At 42.6% G+C, this 18690-nt stretch overlaps 1 protein-coding gene across 1 annotated transcript in view; it reads right to left on the reverse strand.

The window, feature by feature from the left end:
- Positions 1–9479: 9479 nt before the first annotated feature.
- Positions 9480–18690, reverse strand: part of LOC112108261 (cysteine-rich venom protein helothermine-like) — a 70133-nt gene continuing 60922 nt past the window's right edge. The window contains exons 3-7 of the mRNA XM_026653348.1: positions 17749–17839; positions 16812–16957; positions 15238–15335; positions 11942–12030; positions 9480–9607 (exon numbers count right to left, since the gene is read on the reverse strand). Coding sequence (XP_026509133.1) covers positions 9480–9607; positions 11942–12030; positions 15238–15335; positions 16812–16957; positions 17749–17839 — 552 coding nt within the window. The remainder of the gene's footprint in view (positions 9608–11941; positions 12031–15237; positions 15336–16811; positions 16958–17748; positions 17840–18690) is intronic.

Below are 18690 nucleotides of genomic sequence, written 5' to 3' on the forward strand. Positions count from 1 at the left end.
CATGTTAGATCTAGGAGTAATTATATAGTCTGTCAGCTCTTGGGCATCACCTATGATCTTGGTCCCTAAGAAAGACAATGCTGTAAAGGTTTTGTCTTGATAATGGAAAACTTAATTCTGTCATGGTACCAGATGTGTATTCCATGCCTAGAATTGAGGATATAGAATCATTGAAGGGACCTCAAGAGGTTATCTAGTCTATATCCTGCACTCATGGCAGGACTAAATATTATCTAGACCGTCCCTGACAGGTGTTTGTCTAACATGTTCTTATACATCTCCAATAATGGAGAATCCACAAACTCCCTAGGCAATTTATTCCAGTGCTTAACCACCCTGACAGTTAGGAAGTTTTTCCTTATGTCTAACATAAACCTCCCTTGCTGCCCATTGCTTCTTGGCCTATCCTCAGAGGTTAAGGAGAACAATTTTTCTCCCTTCTTCTTGTAACAACCTTTTATGTACTTGAAAACTTTTATCATGTCCCCTCTCAGTCTTCTCTTCTCCAGACTAAACAAACCCATTTTTTTCAATCTTTCCTCAAAGGTCATGTTTTCTAGATCTTTCATCATTTTTGTTGCTCTTCTCTGGACTTTCTCCAATTTGTCCACATCCTTCCTGAAATGTGGTGCCTAGAACTGGACACAATACTCCAACTGAGGCCTAATCAGCATGGAGTAGAGCGGAAGAATTACTTCTTACAACACTCCTGCTAATACATTCCAGAATGATGTTTGCTTTTTATGAAATAGTGTTATACTGTTCACTCATATTTAGCTTTTAATACACTGTGACCCCCCAGATCCCTTTCCACAGTACTCCATCCCAGGCAGTCATTTCCCATTTTGTATGTGTGCAGCTCATTGTCCCTTTCTAAGTGGAGTAATTTGCATTTGTCCTTATTGAATTTCATCCTATTTACTTCAGACCATTTCTCCAGTTTGTCCGGATCATTTTGAATGTTAATCCTATCCTCCAAAGCACTTGCAAGCCCTCCCAGCTTGATATTGTCCACAAACTTTTATAAGTGTACTCTCTATGCCATCATCTAAATCATTGATAAAGATATTGATCAGAACCCAGAACTGATCCCTGCAGGACCCCACTCGTTATGCCCTTCCAACTTGACTGTGAACCACTGATAACTACTCTCTGGGAACAGTTTTCCAACCAGTTATGCACCCACCTTATAGTAGCTCCATCTAGGTTGGATTTCCTTAGTTTGTTTATGAGAAGGTCATGGGAGACAGTATCAAAAGCCTTACTAAAGTCAAGATATACCATATCTACTGCTTCCCCCCCCCCCATCCACAAGGCTTGTTACCCTGTCAAAGAAAACTATTAGGTTGGTTTGACACAAATTGTTCTTGACAAATCCATGCTGACTGTTACTTATCACCTTATTATCTTCTAGATGTTTTCAAACTGATTGCTTAATTATTTGCTCCATAATCTTTTCTAGGTACTGAAGTTAAACTGACTGGTCTGTAATTTCCCTGTTGTCTTTATTTCACTTTTTATAGATGGGCACTATATTTGTCCTTTTCCAGTCCTCTGGAATCTCTTCTGTCTTCCATGACTTGTCGAAAATAATCGTTAATGGTTCAGCTATCTCCTCAGTCAGCTCCTTGTGTATTCTAGGATGCATTTCATCAAGACCTGGTGACTTGAAGACACCAAACTTGTTTAAGTAATTTTAATTTATTTTTTCTGTATTTTAGCCTCTGATCCTACTTCATTATCACTGGCATTCACTATGTTAGATGTCCAATCGCTACTAACCTTTTTTGGTGTAAACCAAAATAAAAAAGTCATTAAGCACGTCTGCCATTTCCACATTTTCTGTTATTGTTCCCCCCACCCCTGACCTCATTGAGTAACTGGCCTACCCTGTCCTTGGTCTTCCTCTTGCATCTAATGTATTTGTAGGCTGTTTTCTTGTTACCCTTTGTCTCTAGCTAGTTTAATTTTGTTTTGTGCCTTGACATTTCTAATTTTATCTTGACATACTTGTGTTATTTGTTTATATTCATCCTTTGTAATTTGATTTAGTTTCCACTTTTTGTAGGACTCTTTTTTTATTTTTAGATCACTTGAAGATCTCCTGGTTAAGCCAGGGTGGGCTCTTGTCATACTTCCTATCTTTCCTATGCAGTGGGATAGTTTGTTCTTGTGCCCTTAATAATGTCTCTTTGAAAAACTGCCAATTGTTTTCAATTGTTTTTCCCCTTAGACTTGCTTCCCATGGAATCTTACCTACCAACTTCCTGAGATTGCTAAAGTTTTCCTGATTGAAATCCATTATCTTTGTGACAGTCGGCAGTGACCCCCCCCTTAACAGCTAGCAGCCTTTATGGCAGTCAGCGGCCATTAGGGGGAAACAGACACCTCATGAACTGTCTTCCCTTCTCTGCCTTGAGGTAGTTGAAGCTGGTCCCAAACCGGTTTTCACTGACCAGATACTAGAAGTGCAGGGTTTGGCAACCACCAATCAAATGTTAACACGATCGGAGCCTGTGTTTGAGTGCGTATAAAAGATTTTTGGTTTTTGTATGAGTTAGAGTTTTTGTACTAAGGTGCAAAGCTCTCCTTTCTTCTGCAGAATAAAGCAACCTCTTCCTTATCCCTGTCTGGCTGTTATTGGCTCTCAGCTAGGCGGACTCGATATTTCGGAAACATCTTTATTGTGCTATTTTCCTTCCTATCATTCCTAGAATCATGAACTCGATCATTTCATGATCACTTTCACCTAAGCTGCCTACCACTTTCAAATTCTCAACCAGTTAATCCCTATTTGTCAAAATCAAATCTAGAACAGCCTCGCCCTTAGTAGCTTTCTCCGCCTTCTGAAATTTAAAAAAAAAATTGTCTCCAATATATTCCAAGAACTTGTTGGATAATTTGTGTTATTTTCCCCATCACCTAGTCCTGTAATTTGGATGATTTTGTTGTTGTTTAAAAAAAGCCTCAACTTCCTCTTCTTCCTGTTAGGTGGTCTACAGTAGACCCCTACCATGACATCACTATTGTTTTTTACCTTTTTTATCCTTACCCAGAGACTTTCAATAAGTCTGTCTCCTATTTCCATCTCAACCTCAGTCCAAGTGTATATATTTTTAATATATAAGGCAACACCTCCTCCCTTTTCCCCCTGCCCATCCTCCCTGAGCAGGAGCGGCGCCAGGGTTTTTGGCGCCCGAGGCGGGGGTCCTTCCGTGCTCCCGGTCGTCGTCGTCAATTCTGCGGCGAGGGGAGGTCCTTCCGCGCTCCCGGTCTTCGGGGCACTTCGGCGGCGGGTCCCGGCGCGAGTGAAGGACCCGCCGCAGAATTGCCGCCGAAGACCCGGAGCGCGGAAGGACCCCCCCGCCGCCGAATTGCCGCCCCCCCAAATCCTGGTGCCCTAGGCAACCGCCTAGGTCTCCTACGTGGAAGTACCGGCCCTGTCCCTGAGCAAGCTGTACCCTTCTATACCAATATTTCAGTCATGAGTATTATTCCACCAAGTGTGATGCCAACTGTCATAGTTGTGTTTATTAACTAGCATTTCAAGTTCTACCGGCTTATTCCCCATAGTTCTCGCGTTAGTATACAGACAACTAAGATACTGATTTGATTTCCCCCCCCATGTTCTCTCTTGTCTCTCCCTTATCCCTGCTATAATGGCCCGTGCTCCCCACAGATTCTGACCCTTCTCCCAGGTCTCCATGTTTTTGACTTACCTTTGGGCTTTTGTCACCTGCCCCCATTTAACCTAGTTTAAAGTCCTCTTCACTAGGTTAGCCAGTCTCTAGCCAAATATGCTCTTCCCCTTCCTCAATAGGTGGACCCCATCTCTGCTTAGAAGTCCTCCTTCCCTGAACAGCATCCCATGGTCAAGGAAGCCAACGCCCTCCTGGCAACACCATCCTTGCACCCAGGCATTCACCTCCAGGATGCATCTGACTCTGCCTGGGACCCTACCCTTGACTGGAAGGATTGAAGAGAATACCACCTGCACTCCTAACTCATTCACCCTTACTCCCAGAGCCCTGTAGTAGTCACTTCATTGATCTTCTCAGGCTCATACCTCACAGTATCATTAGTGCCCACGTGGATGAGTAGCATGGGGTAGTAGTCAGAGGACCAGATGATCCTCCATATCATCTCAGATATGGGCCCCTGGCAGGCAGCATACCTCTCAGGATGCCATGTCAGGCCAGCAGATGGATGCTTCTGTCCCATTTCAAGCAAAGCTAGCTATCACAGCTCTTTTGATTTAACGTGATGGTGTTGGCAGATTCCTTTAGATAAGGATGCACGGAAAAAGATCTGCTTTCATCACTGATATGGGACTCTGAGTTCAAAATGTTACCATTTGGATTAATTAATACCGGAGCCACCTTCCAGAGGCTAGTCAACCAAATGTTAAAGGATTTACAGAGCTTTGCAAGGACGTGTGTGGATGACATCGCAGTGTTTAGCAACATTTGGGCCGATCACAAAAAAACACTTGGAAATTGTGCTGTCAAAGCTCAAAGAGGCACGCATCACCATAAACACCTCTGGGTGTAAAAGTGGAGCAGCCAGAGGTCTTTAGTTGGAATACTGGGTTCAGTGACACGGTATCTGCAGTCACAGATCTATGTAAAAAGAGTAAACCTAACAAAGTTGGATGGATGAAGGCACGTCAAGAGGGTTTCATAAGGTAAAGCAACTCTTGTCTTAAAAGCCTGTACTAGCTAGTTCAGATTTTGATAAACAATTTGAACTGCATAGAGGTGCATTAGACATTGTTCTAGGTGCTGTGCTGATGCAAACAGGGGAGAACAATACCCAAGGGAAGCACCCAATTGCTTTCTTAAACAAACAACTGACACCAGAATTATTCTGTTATAGAAAAGGAATCCTATGCTTTAGTGTGGACAGTCAAGCTGTTAAGACCTTCCCTTTTTAACAGAAAGTTCAGGGTCTTAACCGATCAGTCACATTGATCTGGCTAAACAAAACTAAAGGTCAAATTCCAAGCTTCTACGTTGGAGTCTTATATGCCAATAATTTGATATGGAGATTAAAGAAAACATGGTGGCAGATACCCTGTGCAGAAAAGAGGGCTCTGACATGCTGCCTCCAGGTCAGCCAGTGGCTAACCTTTTTGCAGCTTTGTAAGGGACAGAATATACCCCAGTGTCCACTATTCTGGTAAACTTTGTACAAGGTATGCCTTGTGAGGTATCATTTGAAAGCTCATAATTTGCTGGTCAGTATTGTCCTAATAGAATATGTTTGGCAACATTGTATGTAAAATTATAAGATTGCACTGTATGATGTTACTAACACATGTCCCAAGTCTGGGGAGTGTCCAAACCACTTCCTCAGAGACAAAGGGCAAGCCAAGGCTTCAGCCAGATGTAAACAAGGTCAATGGGCCTGTTAGAGGGCTTTCACTTCACCCTGTCCCCTGGTTCTTGTCATGCAGACAGAAAGCAGAAGACCAGAAGTCCAAAGTGCAAGCAATGCAATGTTTATTAGGGTTAATTTCCAGCAGGCATATGTATACCCTAACTTTGATGCTGCAGAGCCCTGTTTTCCAGTGTTCCGACTCCCCCATCCTCAGCAGGCATAATTATACCTGAAATGCACGCCCACAGTCCCACCCCTTACAACTTATGGTCATGTTCCATTTTGCGGGGTCGTCGGGCTGGGGTCTTCATTCCCACCCCTTTTGTACGCCATGGGAGGGGTAAGGAGTGAGGTTGTACTTCAGTCAGGGGCAAGCATTTCTCTGGTCTTTTAGTGTTTTACCTTCCCTGCCCAATCCCCCCTTGCCCATCCCAACTGGTTGCTTGACCTTGCTTTAAGATAAGAAGTTGAGACAGTCTTCAAGTGTGAACTCATATATTACATTCCCACCATGCCCAGTAACACACTAACTGCTCCCATTATACTAACAAACCCATCTGGTTTAGGCAAAAGCAACATACACAGTAGCTGTCTTTGTTCTTAGTAAGAATCCCTTTGTTCACACATATTAGTAAGAATGTTTATATATCCAAAACCAAACAGGGAAGCAGAACTCAAAGTACTATCTCAGGCGAAACTACAGCCCTGGATCCTACATTGGCACTAATATTCCTAACAGGGCCATTACCTGCTAAGTGGCTATACTTTGGCAGGAAAGGGGGCAAGGGTGAAAAATCTACATTTTAGCAAAGAAAGAGCATGGAGTTTCTGTCCACACAGACTGCCTGTTGCCATGCTCCCAGCTGGAAATGATTCTCAAAGAGGGGACAAGACTATAAAAAGAAGGGACAGACACCGAATGGACCCGTCCACTCTCTCTCTCTCTTTGTCTCCATCTATTCTCTGCACCAGAAAGAACAAAGGAAGCAGCATGGAACTGGGGAAGGGGTCGCAGCCTAAGAAGTTTGGTCAGTAAGATTACTGAAAACCTATGGTGAGAGAAACTTTGCTTTGAATTGAACATAGCTTGTTACGTTAGACACCAGTTGCGGTTTATCTTTTTTTTGGTAACCATTTCTGACTTTTATGCCTTATTACTTGTACTCACTTAAAATCTCTCTTTGTCGTTAATAAATTTGTTCTATTATTTTATCTAATCTAGTGTGTTTGAATTGAAGTGCCTGGGAAACGCCATTTGGAGTGACAAGGTATGTGCATATTGTTTCTATTAATAAAATGATGGACTTTATATAAGCTTGTATTGTGCAGGAGAGGGCTGAACAGTACAGGGCATCCATTTCTGGGGGAAAATCTAAGACTGGGAGTGTGGTGGGGTCACACTGCTGTATAAACAAGGCTGGTAAGAGCCAACGTGTGGCTGGCTGGCTGCAGCACACACACACACATAGCTGGGAGTGACTTGCATGCTGGAGGCTGTTTGTGAGCAGTCCAGACTAGAGGCTACAGCAGCAAAGCTTTGTAAAGGGCATCCCAGGTTAATGGGCAGCTACTCATTCGTCTGGATTGTACCCGAGGTATGTCACAATGCTCTTGAAGTGTGTCTATTGTTTCTGTGGAATCTGCTGGTTGAATCAGACTTCTTTCATTCTGTTCTGAAGGGGAATTCATTTCTGTAACCACTCTTCCGGCTTCAGCACCCACAGTTACATTGCCAGTTCTGGGGGGCAACCAAGCTGAAATTCTATCCCACCGATACCTTCTGAGATGGTCTTTATGGATACATTTGGGGTTTAGCCCTGGGACCCAACTATATCCTAGACACCACTTTTATTTGGGCCAGTGCAGAAGAGGGTCCTTCCCAAGGTTTACTTAGCTTAGGACTCCTACTCTTCCTTCTCCTAGGAATGTAGAACCATACCAGGTCTCTCCACTCCTCCCCCTCCGAATGACCTTATGTCATAGAGCCTTTTCATTTTATTGGAGGCTATCCTCAAAGATGTAAGGTTTGTTTGTTTTTTTCAATTTTGGATTTTAGGGTTTTCAATATAGTCCAAATGGTCCAAATTCCTTTGTTCCTCTTCAGGAACTCAATGCAAGAGATTTGCTGGGGTCCTTAGTTCATGCCCAAATGTGAGGAGTGTTGGGATACCCTTTGTGCCCTCATTGATCGCTGCTCTACAAACCATCAAAAGAAATGGAAGCCTTCAGGTTATCACAGAGAATCTGTAAATGCATCAGTTCTTGTTCAAAGGCTTTAGCACGCACCAGGATATCATTTAGGTAAAACAAAGAGGATGAGGAAGACCCTCCATACGTTACCCTCTCCATTAGCCTTTCAAATGTGGATGGTGCGTTGTACAAGCCAAAGCATCATTTTAAATGACCACAGGCGTTGTCCTCTTGTGCAAGCAATTTTCCTCTGTCCTTTGGATCCATTTCCACTTGCCAGTACCCATTTTTTTAGATCCAGTGTGGAAAACAAGAAGAACCTGCTATAGCATCCAGGGTATCATCTATTCATGGTAATTGATAAGAATCCTTTAAAGTAACTTCATGTACTTTTCTATAGTCCACAGAGAATCAGCTGCTGCTTCCATTTATTTTTTCTTAACCAGAGCTATGAGTGAGACCCAATAACTGGATGAAGGCTCAGTTATGCCTTCCTGACACATTTCCTTAAGGGCCTGTAAATGCCTCTTCCCTTTTTGTACTAGTAAATGGTGAGCTGGCTATTTAATGGGCTGATTTCCACCAGTACCAGTCTTGTGCACGGCCTATATCTTTGTTAGGTTGGGAGAACAACTCCTGATTCCTAACCAGAAAGTGTCTTAGACTATTCTGCTGTTCCCTATGTTAGTGTAGAGCACTGCTCTGGAACAGGTCCAAAAGAAGCTCTGGGAGCTCACCTTACCCTCTACTCCTTTGCAATTTTCCTCAATATCTGTATTCCCTAGAGACACTGGTTCACATTTTGCAACTTGGTTCCCTTTTTTTCCTAATTGGTGGTTGTCAGAAACATGCAGCAGATGAACAGGGATGCATTTCTCATTCAGATCTACAACCCTATGAGCATCGTCAAGGCTGCAGGGAAATTCTTCACACCTCAAGACTGCATCAGAGGGCTGAGGAATCCATGCAAGGGGCCAAACTATACAGAGTGGAAAACCTTGCCTCCCCTGACTGCCCGATACATCTGAGACACCTCAAGCTTAGGCTCACGGCATTTCCCTTGTGCATCGGGCTCTCCTACTGATTTTTCTCCAACCAGATCAACGCGTCCCACCTTTTCATTTTTTGAACTAACCAGCTACAAAAATTTTTGGGCCTCAGTTCAGCCAGGCAATTAATCACATGCCTAACTTTAAGTACATGAGCAGACACTCTGAAGTCAATGGGACAACTCAGATGCTTTAAGTTAGTATATCCTGATGAATCAGTGTGTTTGTGGAATTAATAGGAATTATTTGCTTTCAATGAAATCTCTGTCTGTTTTTTCTCTGGGTCATTTGCTTTTGTCCACAATAGCATTTCACATGTGAAAATGTAACAAAGTGCTTTGTGAGCTTGCTATGTATCCAGGTATTTGTAACTGTTTGCTTTTCCAGGTAGAGCGGAAAGTAGGAATTATGCTCCAATGAAGATAATCAAACAGATAATTAAGGTGTTTATTTTGCAGGAATATGACAAAGAGAAAGGTCACAAAAACAAAATCAAGTTATTAAGTAAGTGAAATTAATATACTTAAGTGTCAGGTTTCTTTCTTCTATGGGCTTCAAGCCTTGCTTGTTTTTCTTGCATACAAACTAAAAAGTACATTTTCAAATAAGCGTTGCCCATTTTAAAAGAAAGTTCCTTCAATCAGCTCCTTCTGTAAGGAGTTCTACAGGCAGATTGAGAAGACCAGATGCCCCTAGTTAATAATTAAGTGAGACTTAATAGAACATGAAACTTACACAGGAGGAGGATCACCGCACACAATGCAGAATACATTGTTAGAATCTTTATCTAGAATTATATCTAGTTTGGAAATATATGATTTTATTTATTTTCATTTTACGGCAGAGGCTAACTTTAAGTTATTACTGTATTTCAGTGGTGCACGGACAGGAACCGGCACAATATTTTAGGACAAACGGGTATTGACAGGTAAATTCCTTTTTTATTTGACCACAGTTGGAGTATGTATCTTCATACTTGCCAGGATTGGCTGAAAGAAATGGGAGCACATGGTTAATGCGGTTTATTTTGCTATGACTGTTACCCATTTGTTTTGTTTAAGTCTCTAAGAACTCGCTTGTCTGCCAACATAAACAGCCATTCTGAGATGCAGAACGGCTGCATCGTGTTTTATAGGAGACACCCCAGAGCCAGCGCTAGGCAGAAGCAGACTAAGCAATTGCTTAGGGCCCCAAGCAGTTCAAGGGCCCCTCCTACTAGCTTTTTATTCTAAGAACTTGCCTGTTTTAGTATTGGGGTGGCAGGAAATATTCCTGCTTAGGGCCCCCAATGGCTAGCACTGGCTCTGGGGGAGACACTGTGCTCTCTCAGGGAGACTTCACTTTTGTTCTTTTGTATTGTTGTTTACTGTAATCTACTATGAACGTCATTCAGGCTGAAAATTTCTATTTGCTCTTTGCAGTACTGATATAGCCCCTTTCATCAGATCTCAAAGTGCTTTACAATGCACAGCAGATCTCGGAGACTAAAGCAATCCTAGCTTGTGATTTTTTTTTTCTTTCAAATATATTCGCATTTAGATGAAAGTCGCCCCTGTGTGGAGAGCCAGCACAAAGGCCTAGGCACCATTGATGGGATTCACCGGAATTTTTGTGTTGCACAAGCTTTTGGCTGGTCTCCTGTACAGGGGTGAATTTTACCCTTATTAAACATGTTTTCTCACTTCCGTTTTTTCTCCTCAATTAAAGGGTCACAGAAGCTTAACTATCCACAGAGTGTGAGCCAAATCCTGAGCCCCTTACTCAGTTTATACTCCTGCCTTAGTTCAGCAAAACCAACATAAACCAAGGGAGTGAAAGCTGTGGACCAAATTATACCCTTGAGACAGGCATGGTATGTACTCCCCATAGACAGGGCCGGCTCCAGGCACCAGCCCAGCAAGCAGGTGCTTGGGGCGGCCAAGGGGAAGGGGCGGCACGTCGGGCTGTTCGGTGGCAATTCGGCGGTGGGTCCCTCTCGAAGGGAAGCACCTGCCGCTGAATTTCTGCCGAAGAAAAAAGCGGTGCGGTGGAGCTGCCGCCAGAGTGCCGCCGATCGCAATTGCATTCGCGGCTTTTTTTTTTTTTTTCTGCTGCTTGGGGTGGCAATAACCCTGGAGCCGGTTCTGCCCATAGGCATGACTCTCCTCCTCAGTGCAGATGGGAGATTCAGCTGACTTTGCAGCACCCCCTTTCTGAACACTGTGGAGTCCTGTTCACAGACCCAGGGGTCCATGCCAAGGGAGGGCAGGGCTGAGAAGTGTCATGCACTGGGAACGACACTCATGCATGCGGTGGTCCTCTCAGGCATTTCCACATCCCTGAAGAAAACTCATGTATCCCGCAGGGCTACAAAGAGAATGGAGTTGTTCTTATATTGCTCCTTCCCCCCATCAGCAACTGCAATGGGACCAGGAGCCAGAAGGGAGGATCTCAATACTCCCTCCCCCTGCTGGTGCATTGGCTGTGTGAGGGGATTGTGGGCGGAAGCAGCTGCCTACAGAAATGACTGACTGCCTGGCATGGGGGTGAGAGGAGGAAGGGAGATGGCTGCAGGGCAGGTGGGGGGCAGGTAGGAGGAGACAGGAATTGAAAGGAGCAGGCTGGATAGAGGGATGTGGGCAGAATGGTGGTAATGGGAAACGGGCAGAAAGAGTTTTGACCAACAACCCTCTCCCCACCAGGGCCCTGACTTTTCTTCCTTTCCTCTTCCCCCAAGCTGCCTTAGACTCTTACAAGTGCTGACGATTCTGTGTGGCTAAGGGATCGTCGCTAACCATGAACCTGCTCCTCTCCCACTGAAATCAGCGTAGGTTTTGCCATTAACTTGAATAAGAGCACAGTCAGGCCACAGGATGTTTTTGATTTATCTCTGTGGCAACCCTTTACATTCCCCCAGGCATAATTTATTACTAAATGTAACATTAGAAAAACCAACTGCATAGAAGGAATCTACGCTACAGTTATTGCAATACCATTGCTTAGGTGCACTGCCTACTAATGACATGAACTATGGGTCTGTGACACGGAGGGACTGGATGGGAGGGAGAATAACTTCATTCATATTACATAGCAGCTGCTTTTGAGTGACAACGACACTACAGAAAAAGTAAGAATCCTGTAGATAAAAGAGGAATAGCTGTCTGGCAGAACTGGAACACCTGCTGTAATGCCCTGAACCAGAGAATGTGGTGTCTATATGTATCATTGCTCATTACAAACAGAGGCGTCAAACCCCCATGCTCTACTTGGACTGGATTAGGGAATTCAGCACGTCATGAGACACACCAAAAATATGTAGGTGGTACAATAATATATTAACTTACTGCACAGTCCATTGTCACAAGCATCAGGACAGTCGCCGCATGGGTCTCCTTTTTTGTAAGGTGTCGTAGCTGATCTTACTACATTTCCCCTAAAATTTTAAAATTACATAAAATGTCTGACAAACCTCATTTTTCATTCATACTTCAAAGTTCTATTCAGAGTACATACAAAAGAGGCTGGTTCTGCAGCCATTAGTCAAGTTAGGTGAGTACAACTGTGCATGTACATTTGCATCACCTGCCTGATGCATGCAAATCAGTTATATGTATGTAGGCATAACTAGTTAGTGTTTTGTATGAGCATACTGCATTGGCATGTACAAATGCATTCCTGCAATTGCAAGCATCTAACTTAAAATCTGGGCTGTAGCATTTTGACCAGAGCTGGTCAAATTTTCTGACAGTAGTTTTCTGTTGGAAAATGCTGTTTCACTGACATTTAAACATTGTGGAAACGGAAACATATAAAGTTTAACAAAATTTTCAATGGAAAATCATTGAACTGAATCATTTCAATAAGGTAAAAGATTTCATTTTGACTTTATCATTTCAAATCATATAATAAATATAATATAATGTACATCTCTACCCCGATATAACGCTGTCCTCAGGAGCCAAAAAATGTTACCGGGTTATAGGTGAAACCGCGTTATATCGAACTTGCTTTGATCTGCCGGAGTGCGCAGCCCCGCCCCCCCCACCCCCGGAGCACTGCTTTACCACATTATATCTGAATTAGTGTTATATCGGGTCACTCTATATCGGGGTAGAGGTGTATTCCATGAATGTCACTGTGTGTCATTTTGAAACCTAATGTGTCTGTTGAGTCAGGGTGAAGTGATGGAAACAGCTAGAAGCATGATTAAGGGCTCATTTGTTCACAGTATCACCAGGTTGAGACATCACTGGGTTTAACAGTCTATTGCAGTCCAATTTTTAAGTTCTCAGTAATTTTGAGTTTACAAATTACACCCATGAGGTGTATAGCTACAGTAAGGCATGTATCTATGTCATGCCCAGAGTCCTAGACCATTGTGATATCAGAGGCAACTCAACCAATCACCAGTCTTTACTCCACAGAGAATTTGCATGATTATATGAGGAAAACTCCACAGATGGTGGATTATTTGGCCCAGCTGTCACACCCGTGTGCTCAGCTGACACCCACACAAATCAACACAAATCTTCTAGCACAACCCACCTTCTCACACAAATCAACACAACCACCCACACAAATACACAACCAGTAGACACAATAACCCCGAACACAGATAGCCCCTCACTGTAGCACACACCTCTCACTCGCCACCCACACAAATCCTCAAAACATTTCCAGCACAACACAATCCACACACAAATCAACACATCCGCTTACACAACATTAACAGCACACACAATAATCCCACATAACACCTTGAAGTTTAGAATGTCGGTGGAGTCAGTGTGCAGTGATGGAAATATCACCAGTAGTTAAATCATCACTGGGATTCACAGTCTGTTACCATCCAATTTTTAAATTCTCCACAATTTTTGGCTTTTTACATACATGACTTTCCAAATTAGAGCTGTGTGCCAGCACAGGCTTTCAGCTGCTAATATTATATAATATATGTCAAAAATGAGAAGGATGAAATTAAACATTTCAACCTTAGGAACATGAAATCTTTGGGAATATTTTGTTCCACAGAAAAATCTGAGATTTTGACTGTTTGTCCTAATTTAGGCTAAAATTCAAAATCTCTGAATTTTCCACACAACAGAAATTCTCTTTTTCGGACAGCTCCAGTTCTGACATCTTCACTGGGTACATTTTATCCCAAAGTCAGTTCCTTATGAATTATTATTACGTGTGCAACAACTACTTTACAGACATAAAACGAGACACGTATATCCCCCCAAAGAATTTTCAATTGCAACCTTTGTGTTGGATTCAGTTGCAGGATGAGGGGCTTACCTGAGAACACAGACAGGGGACAAGCGGGGAGGATATAAAATAGAGTAGAAACAAAGTGAATAAAGTGAATTTTTGTATGAGACCCGTTTCATTATTTTTTTCCTTTCCATTCTCTCTAGCCAGATGTCCTTGATTTGCCCATTCCTGTTAAAACGTTCCCATCTTCCTCAGTTCCTGTCTCTCTTGCCAATTTCTTCTCTCTCTACATCATAGATAAGGCCCTACCAAATTCATGGCCATGAAAAACGCATCTGGTCTCCCCCCATGAAATCTGGTCTTAACTCCCCCCCCCCCCCCCATGAAACTGGTCTTTTTTGTACTTTTACACTATCTATACAGATTTAACAGGGGAGACCAGTATTTCTCAAATTGGGGTCCCTGACCCAAAAGGGACTTGCAGGGGAGTCACAAAGCTATTTTATGGGGGTCGCGGTAATGCCACCTTTACTTTTGCACTGCCTTCAGAGCTGGGCGGCCGGAGAGCGGAAGCTGGTAGCTGGGTAACGGCTCTGAAGGCAGCGCCACACCAGCAGCACCGCAGAAGTGAGGGTGGCAAGGGTGGTACCACACCATCCCACCCTTACTTCTGCGCTGCTGCCTTTAGAGCAGGGCGGTCAGAGAGTGGTGGCTGCTGCCTGAGGGCCCAGTTCTACAGGCAGCAGCACAGAAGTAAGTATGGTATTGTATGGTATTGCCACCCTTACTTCTGCGCTGATGCTGGCGGCGGCTCTGCCTTCAGAGCTGGGCTCCTGGCCAGCAGCCTCTGCTCTCCAGCTGCCCAGCTCTGAAGGAAGCGCTGCTACCAGCAGCAGCACAGAAGTAAGGGTAGCAGTACCGCGACCTGCCTACACTAACCTGGCAATCCCCTGCACAGCTGCCTTTTGGGTCAAGACCCTTAAAATTACAACACTGTGAAATTTCAGATTTAAATAGCTGAAATCATGAAATTTACAATTTTTAAAATCCTATGACCATGAAATTGACCAAAATGGACTGTGAGTTTGGTAGGGCCATAATACTATATACTGGGCTCAGTCTGAGAGGGTTACATACCATGATGGTCTTAATTTACTGATGCGGAAAAGTGATGGAATTCAAAGATAATCTTCATGATATTCTGCTGGGGGGTTTCATAGTGAAGAATTTAATTTTGGTGTAAGTATCCCTGTACATTTTTTCAAGAGATTCACATATCTGACCCTTACCACACTTCATCCATTCATAATCACACATGGTAATTATCATGCATGCTGCTATTTAGCTGAAGTCTTACTGAATTAGTTCAGAAATGAAATGACAAAAGGGATTTATAAAATGACTAAAATCCACAGTGAATACGTACGCAGGGTCGTAATGGCAAACATAATAGTACTTGTACAGAGCCGAGTATGGACAGAAAGCAAATGAACATCCAATCTCATAAGACTTATACCAAACCATCTGTAAATAGGAAAATAAACACATTAGATAATGTTATCTATTCTTGTAAAGAGTAACAATAATAATATCTACATTTAACAGTGATATTTAACTTTGCCACTGAGATTTTTGCACAGAATCATTGTACCATGTAGTAGTAATATTAAGGCTCTCTAAGAAGGATGTCATGATGGGTATCATTATCTCTAGTTTACAGGTGTTGAACCTGAGGCAGAGACAGGTGAAACACTTTGCCTACAATCACATGGTGAATCCATGGCAGAGTCCCTCAGCTAGCAATTCCTTGCTTTCACTACTAGACAGCATCACTGTGATATCACTGAGTGTAATTCTCAGACAGCAGGAAATAGGGCAGAATTTTGTAAAATATGTAGATTTCATAGGTCAGTTCCTTAGCTGCTATAAATCAAAGTAGCACCCTGGGCCTCACTGGCGCTCCCCTGATTTACATCAGCTGAGAATCTGCCCCTTGATGTCCCCGTTTTGTCAATATACTATAATTGTGATGCCGTGAGGGCTTCTAAAAGTAAGTATGTTTGACTAGTGTGTCGGTGATTTCCCTAGAAAGAGGGTCATTAATGCAAACAGAAGCACATTTCAAATTAGTTTTATTCAGTATTTAAAGAAGTTGTGTTCTCTGCTGTTTAGACTGGGGGCTAGACATATACTGGATGTTCAAATCTGGGCTGAGTCCTTTATGTTACAAAGACATCACAAATCTCCTTGTGTCTGTAATGTAAGCAGGACCGCACTGCAATCCAGATGCTGAATCTAAGTGAAGATCCTCAGATAGTTAGATGACATTAGAGGTGAGATTCTAGGAAAGATAGTGTTGCTACCGGCTCCCACTCCTTCACAGATCAAACCTTCAGCAGCGTCCTACCCCCTCATATAAATTCTGATTCCTCCAGAAGTCCAAGAGGATGGTTCATTTTGAAAGGGGAAGCACTGGACAAAATCTTCAGTTGATATGATTGATGAGACACTACCCTGAATCTTTGTCTGTCAAATAAGGACCAGTTGGGATCCACTGCCTGGGCCTTATCTGCTATAAAAGGATTATGAAGGGGTGCCTTCTTGCTTAAATATAGTGGACTAAATATTATGGCTCAAGGAGTGATGTTGGATAGTCCCTGGTGGAAAAAATAATGTACCTCATGTCAAAAGTTGCATCTGTTTCCTTCTTAAATTATGAATTTAGTGATGATCCAAATTAAACACATTTTCCAAATCACCTCAGTACGGCGTCTAAAGTTGTGTCACCAATTTTGTGCATGCAAACTTTTAAGCATCTAATTTTGATCAAGAAAATTAGTCTTATGCCCCAAAACCTGGATTTGCATTAGAAAATCAGGTAGTTAGATATGCAACTATGCCATGTTCTCATGTGAATGCTTGCATGCATAAGATTTCTGGCACAAGTTTAGAGGACTCTTTAGCAAATGTGGCATGTTATGCTATAGTCACTATCCATACCTGAGTATAGTGTCCAGTCACTGCATTTGATGATGTTGGTCCAACACCGAATGTGAAGGAATCTCTCTTATCAAACCAGCCTTGGAGTGCAGATGAACATGATTTGGGAACACTTGAATAATAGAGATTTTCACCACAGGTGATATCTAAATAATGGAAAGAGAGTCCACCAATTATATAATGAAGAGTTTCTGGGAATATTGTAACACCTTCATCATTCAGGAGAAAAAACAACCTAGAAGAAAGAATGACTGCTTTGAAATTGCATCAGCCCCCCGAAATGCCCTCATGAACAATGCTCTGTGAATACTTGCCCATTTAACATAAGGGCACACTAAACTCCTTGGTATCATCCTCATTTACCCCTTTACACTGCGAGAGTGGCATAAAACAGGCCTTAGTGTAAACGAGAATCACACCCTTTAAGTTTAGATGTGAACCTGGTTAAATTATTGTTAAAGTTTTCAACATGAACCAGTTTAAACAATGATATTTTCCCAACTCCTCACAGCTAATTGAGGCTTCCCAAATCTGCAAGACCCAGCTCCACTCTGGCCAACCTCCTGGTCTTTGCAAGAGGGATCTGTCTATACACCTATATGGCATCCATCACCATAATATCTGATTCCCACCTTTCCCAGTTGTGGAGAGCCAAACTGCTCTTGCTGGTAGCCGTAATTGACTCCTCTCCTTTATATGGACTGGCCATTACAGTGGGACACAGACTCACTTTCTTCGTGTAGATTACTATAGCACTGATATCATTCTACACCACTACGGTCTCCCCAGTTCTGGGAACTAGCTTATGACTGTCCCTTGTGTGCTATTGGGCAAGAGCTCCCTTTACTCTCTCTCTCCTCGCTCACATATGAGGCAACGTCATGTAGTCCAGACTGCTTAATGATACATTGCTTGCCAAAAGTCATATTTTACTTACTTCCAACTTTTCTTCTGGATACAGGACTATGGGAATAAACGCATTGTTCTGCCCAACTTTTAGCATTCTTTGCAGCTTCAGCATTCCATACCTTAATGAAATGGGAGATATTGGGCAGTCTTAAGCAATTCAAAGAGTAAAACAATCAGCAAATGTGAATTTGATTTGCCTGCTTTGGTTCGCTTTCCTGAAGTTAGAAACCCAGATTGAGATTTTCAAAGCCGACTAATGGGAATTGTGTGTGTCTAAATCCCCTGATCAACCCTAAATCTACAGATAGGCATATAAATAAAGGAGGCTTGATTTTTCAGAGGTTGATTTTTCAGAGGTTCCTTTTGATTCCCATGGGATTTGTGCAGTTCTTAGAATTTAGAACTAGGCTTGTCAATATAATTGGTGGTGAGGATGGCTTGGGAGGATGTTGATGTGTCTCTTTGTTGGTCTACGCTAAATGGGTCGTTGGTCTCAACTCAGTACCTATTGAATAAATGTCCACTCCAAAAAGAGCACCACTAATGTTGGCACAAATTTTCACCATTATCACCATGATTGAGAACCTAATTAAACAAACTTGAATTTGCATGAAGACAGAGCTTCTCACCCCTCAGGGTGGTTCTCCAGGATGGAGCCATAATGACCAACAGAATAGGTACATTGCTTAAATGATGCACTTTTTTTGTGGCCAGAGTACTTCAGTTTCCATTGTAATGCTCTCATTGTTTTAGTTTTCACAAGTACTTTAAAACAATCTGGTTCTTCGGTATTACAAAAGTTAAGGGTGTAAAACATATTGCAATCGAATAGATTCAGTGTCCTGGACATTAAACTTGAATGGAATACAGAGAATCATGGAATGTGCAACTAACTGAATAAGTAAGATGCTTTTGTAGAGAACCAAATGGAAGTCTGTTTTCAGACTCACTGCATCCTGTTCAATGGCCA

This window comes from Terrapene carolina, unplaced genomic scaffold (genome assembly GCF_002925995.2).
Source record: "Terrapene carolina triunguis isolate 2854851 unplaced genomic scaffold, T_m_triunguis-2.0 Scaffold42, whole genome shotgun sequence".
NCBI classification, from domain to species: domain Eukaryota; kingdom Metazoa; phylum Chordata; order Testudines; family Emydidae; genus Terrapene; species Terrapene triunguis.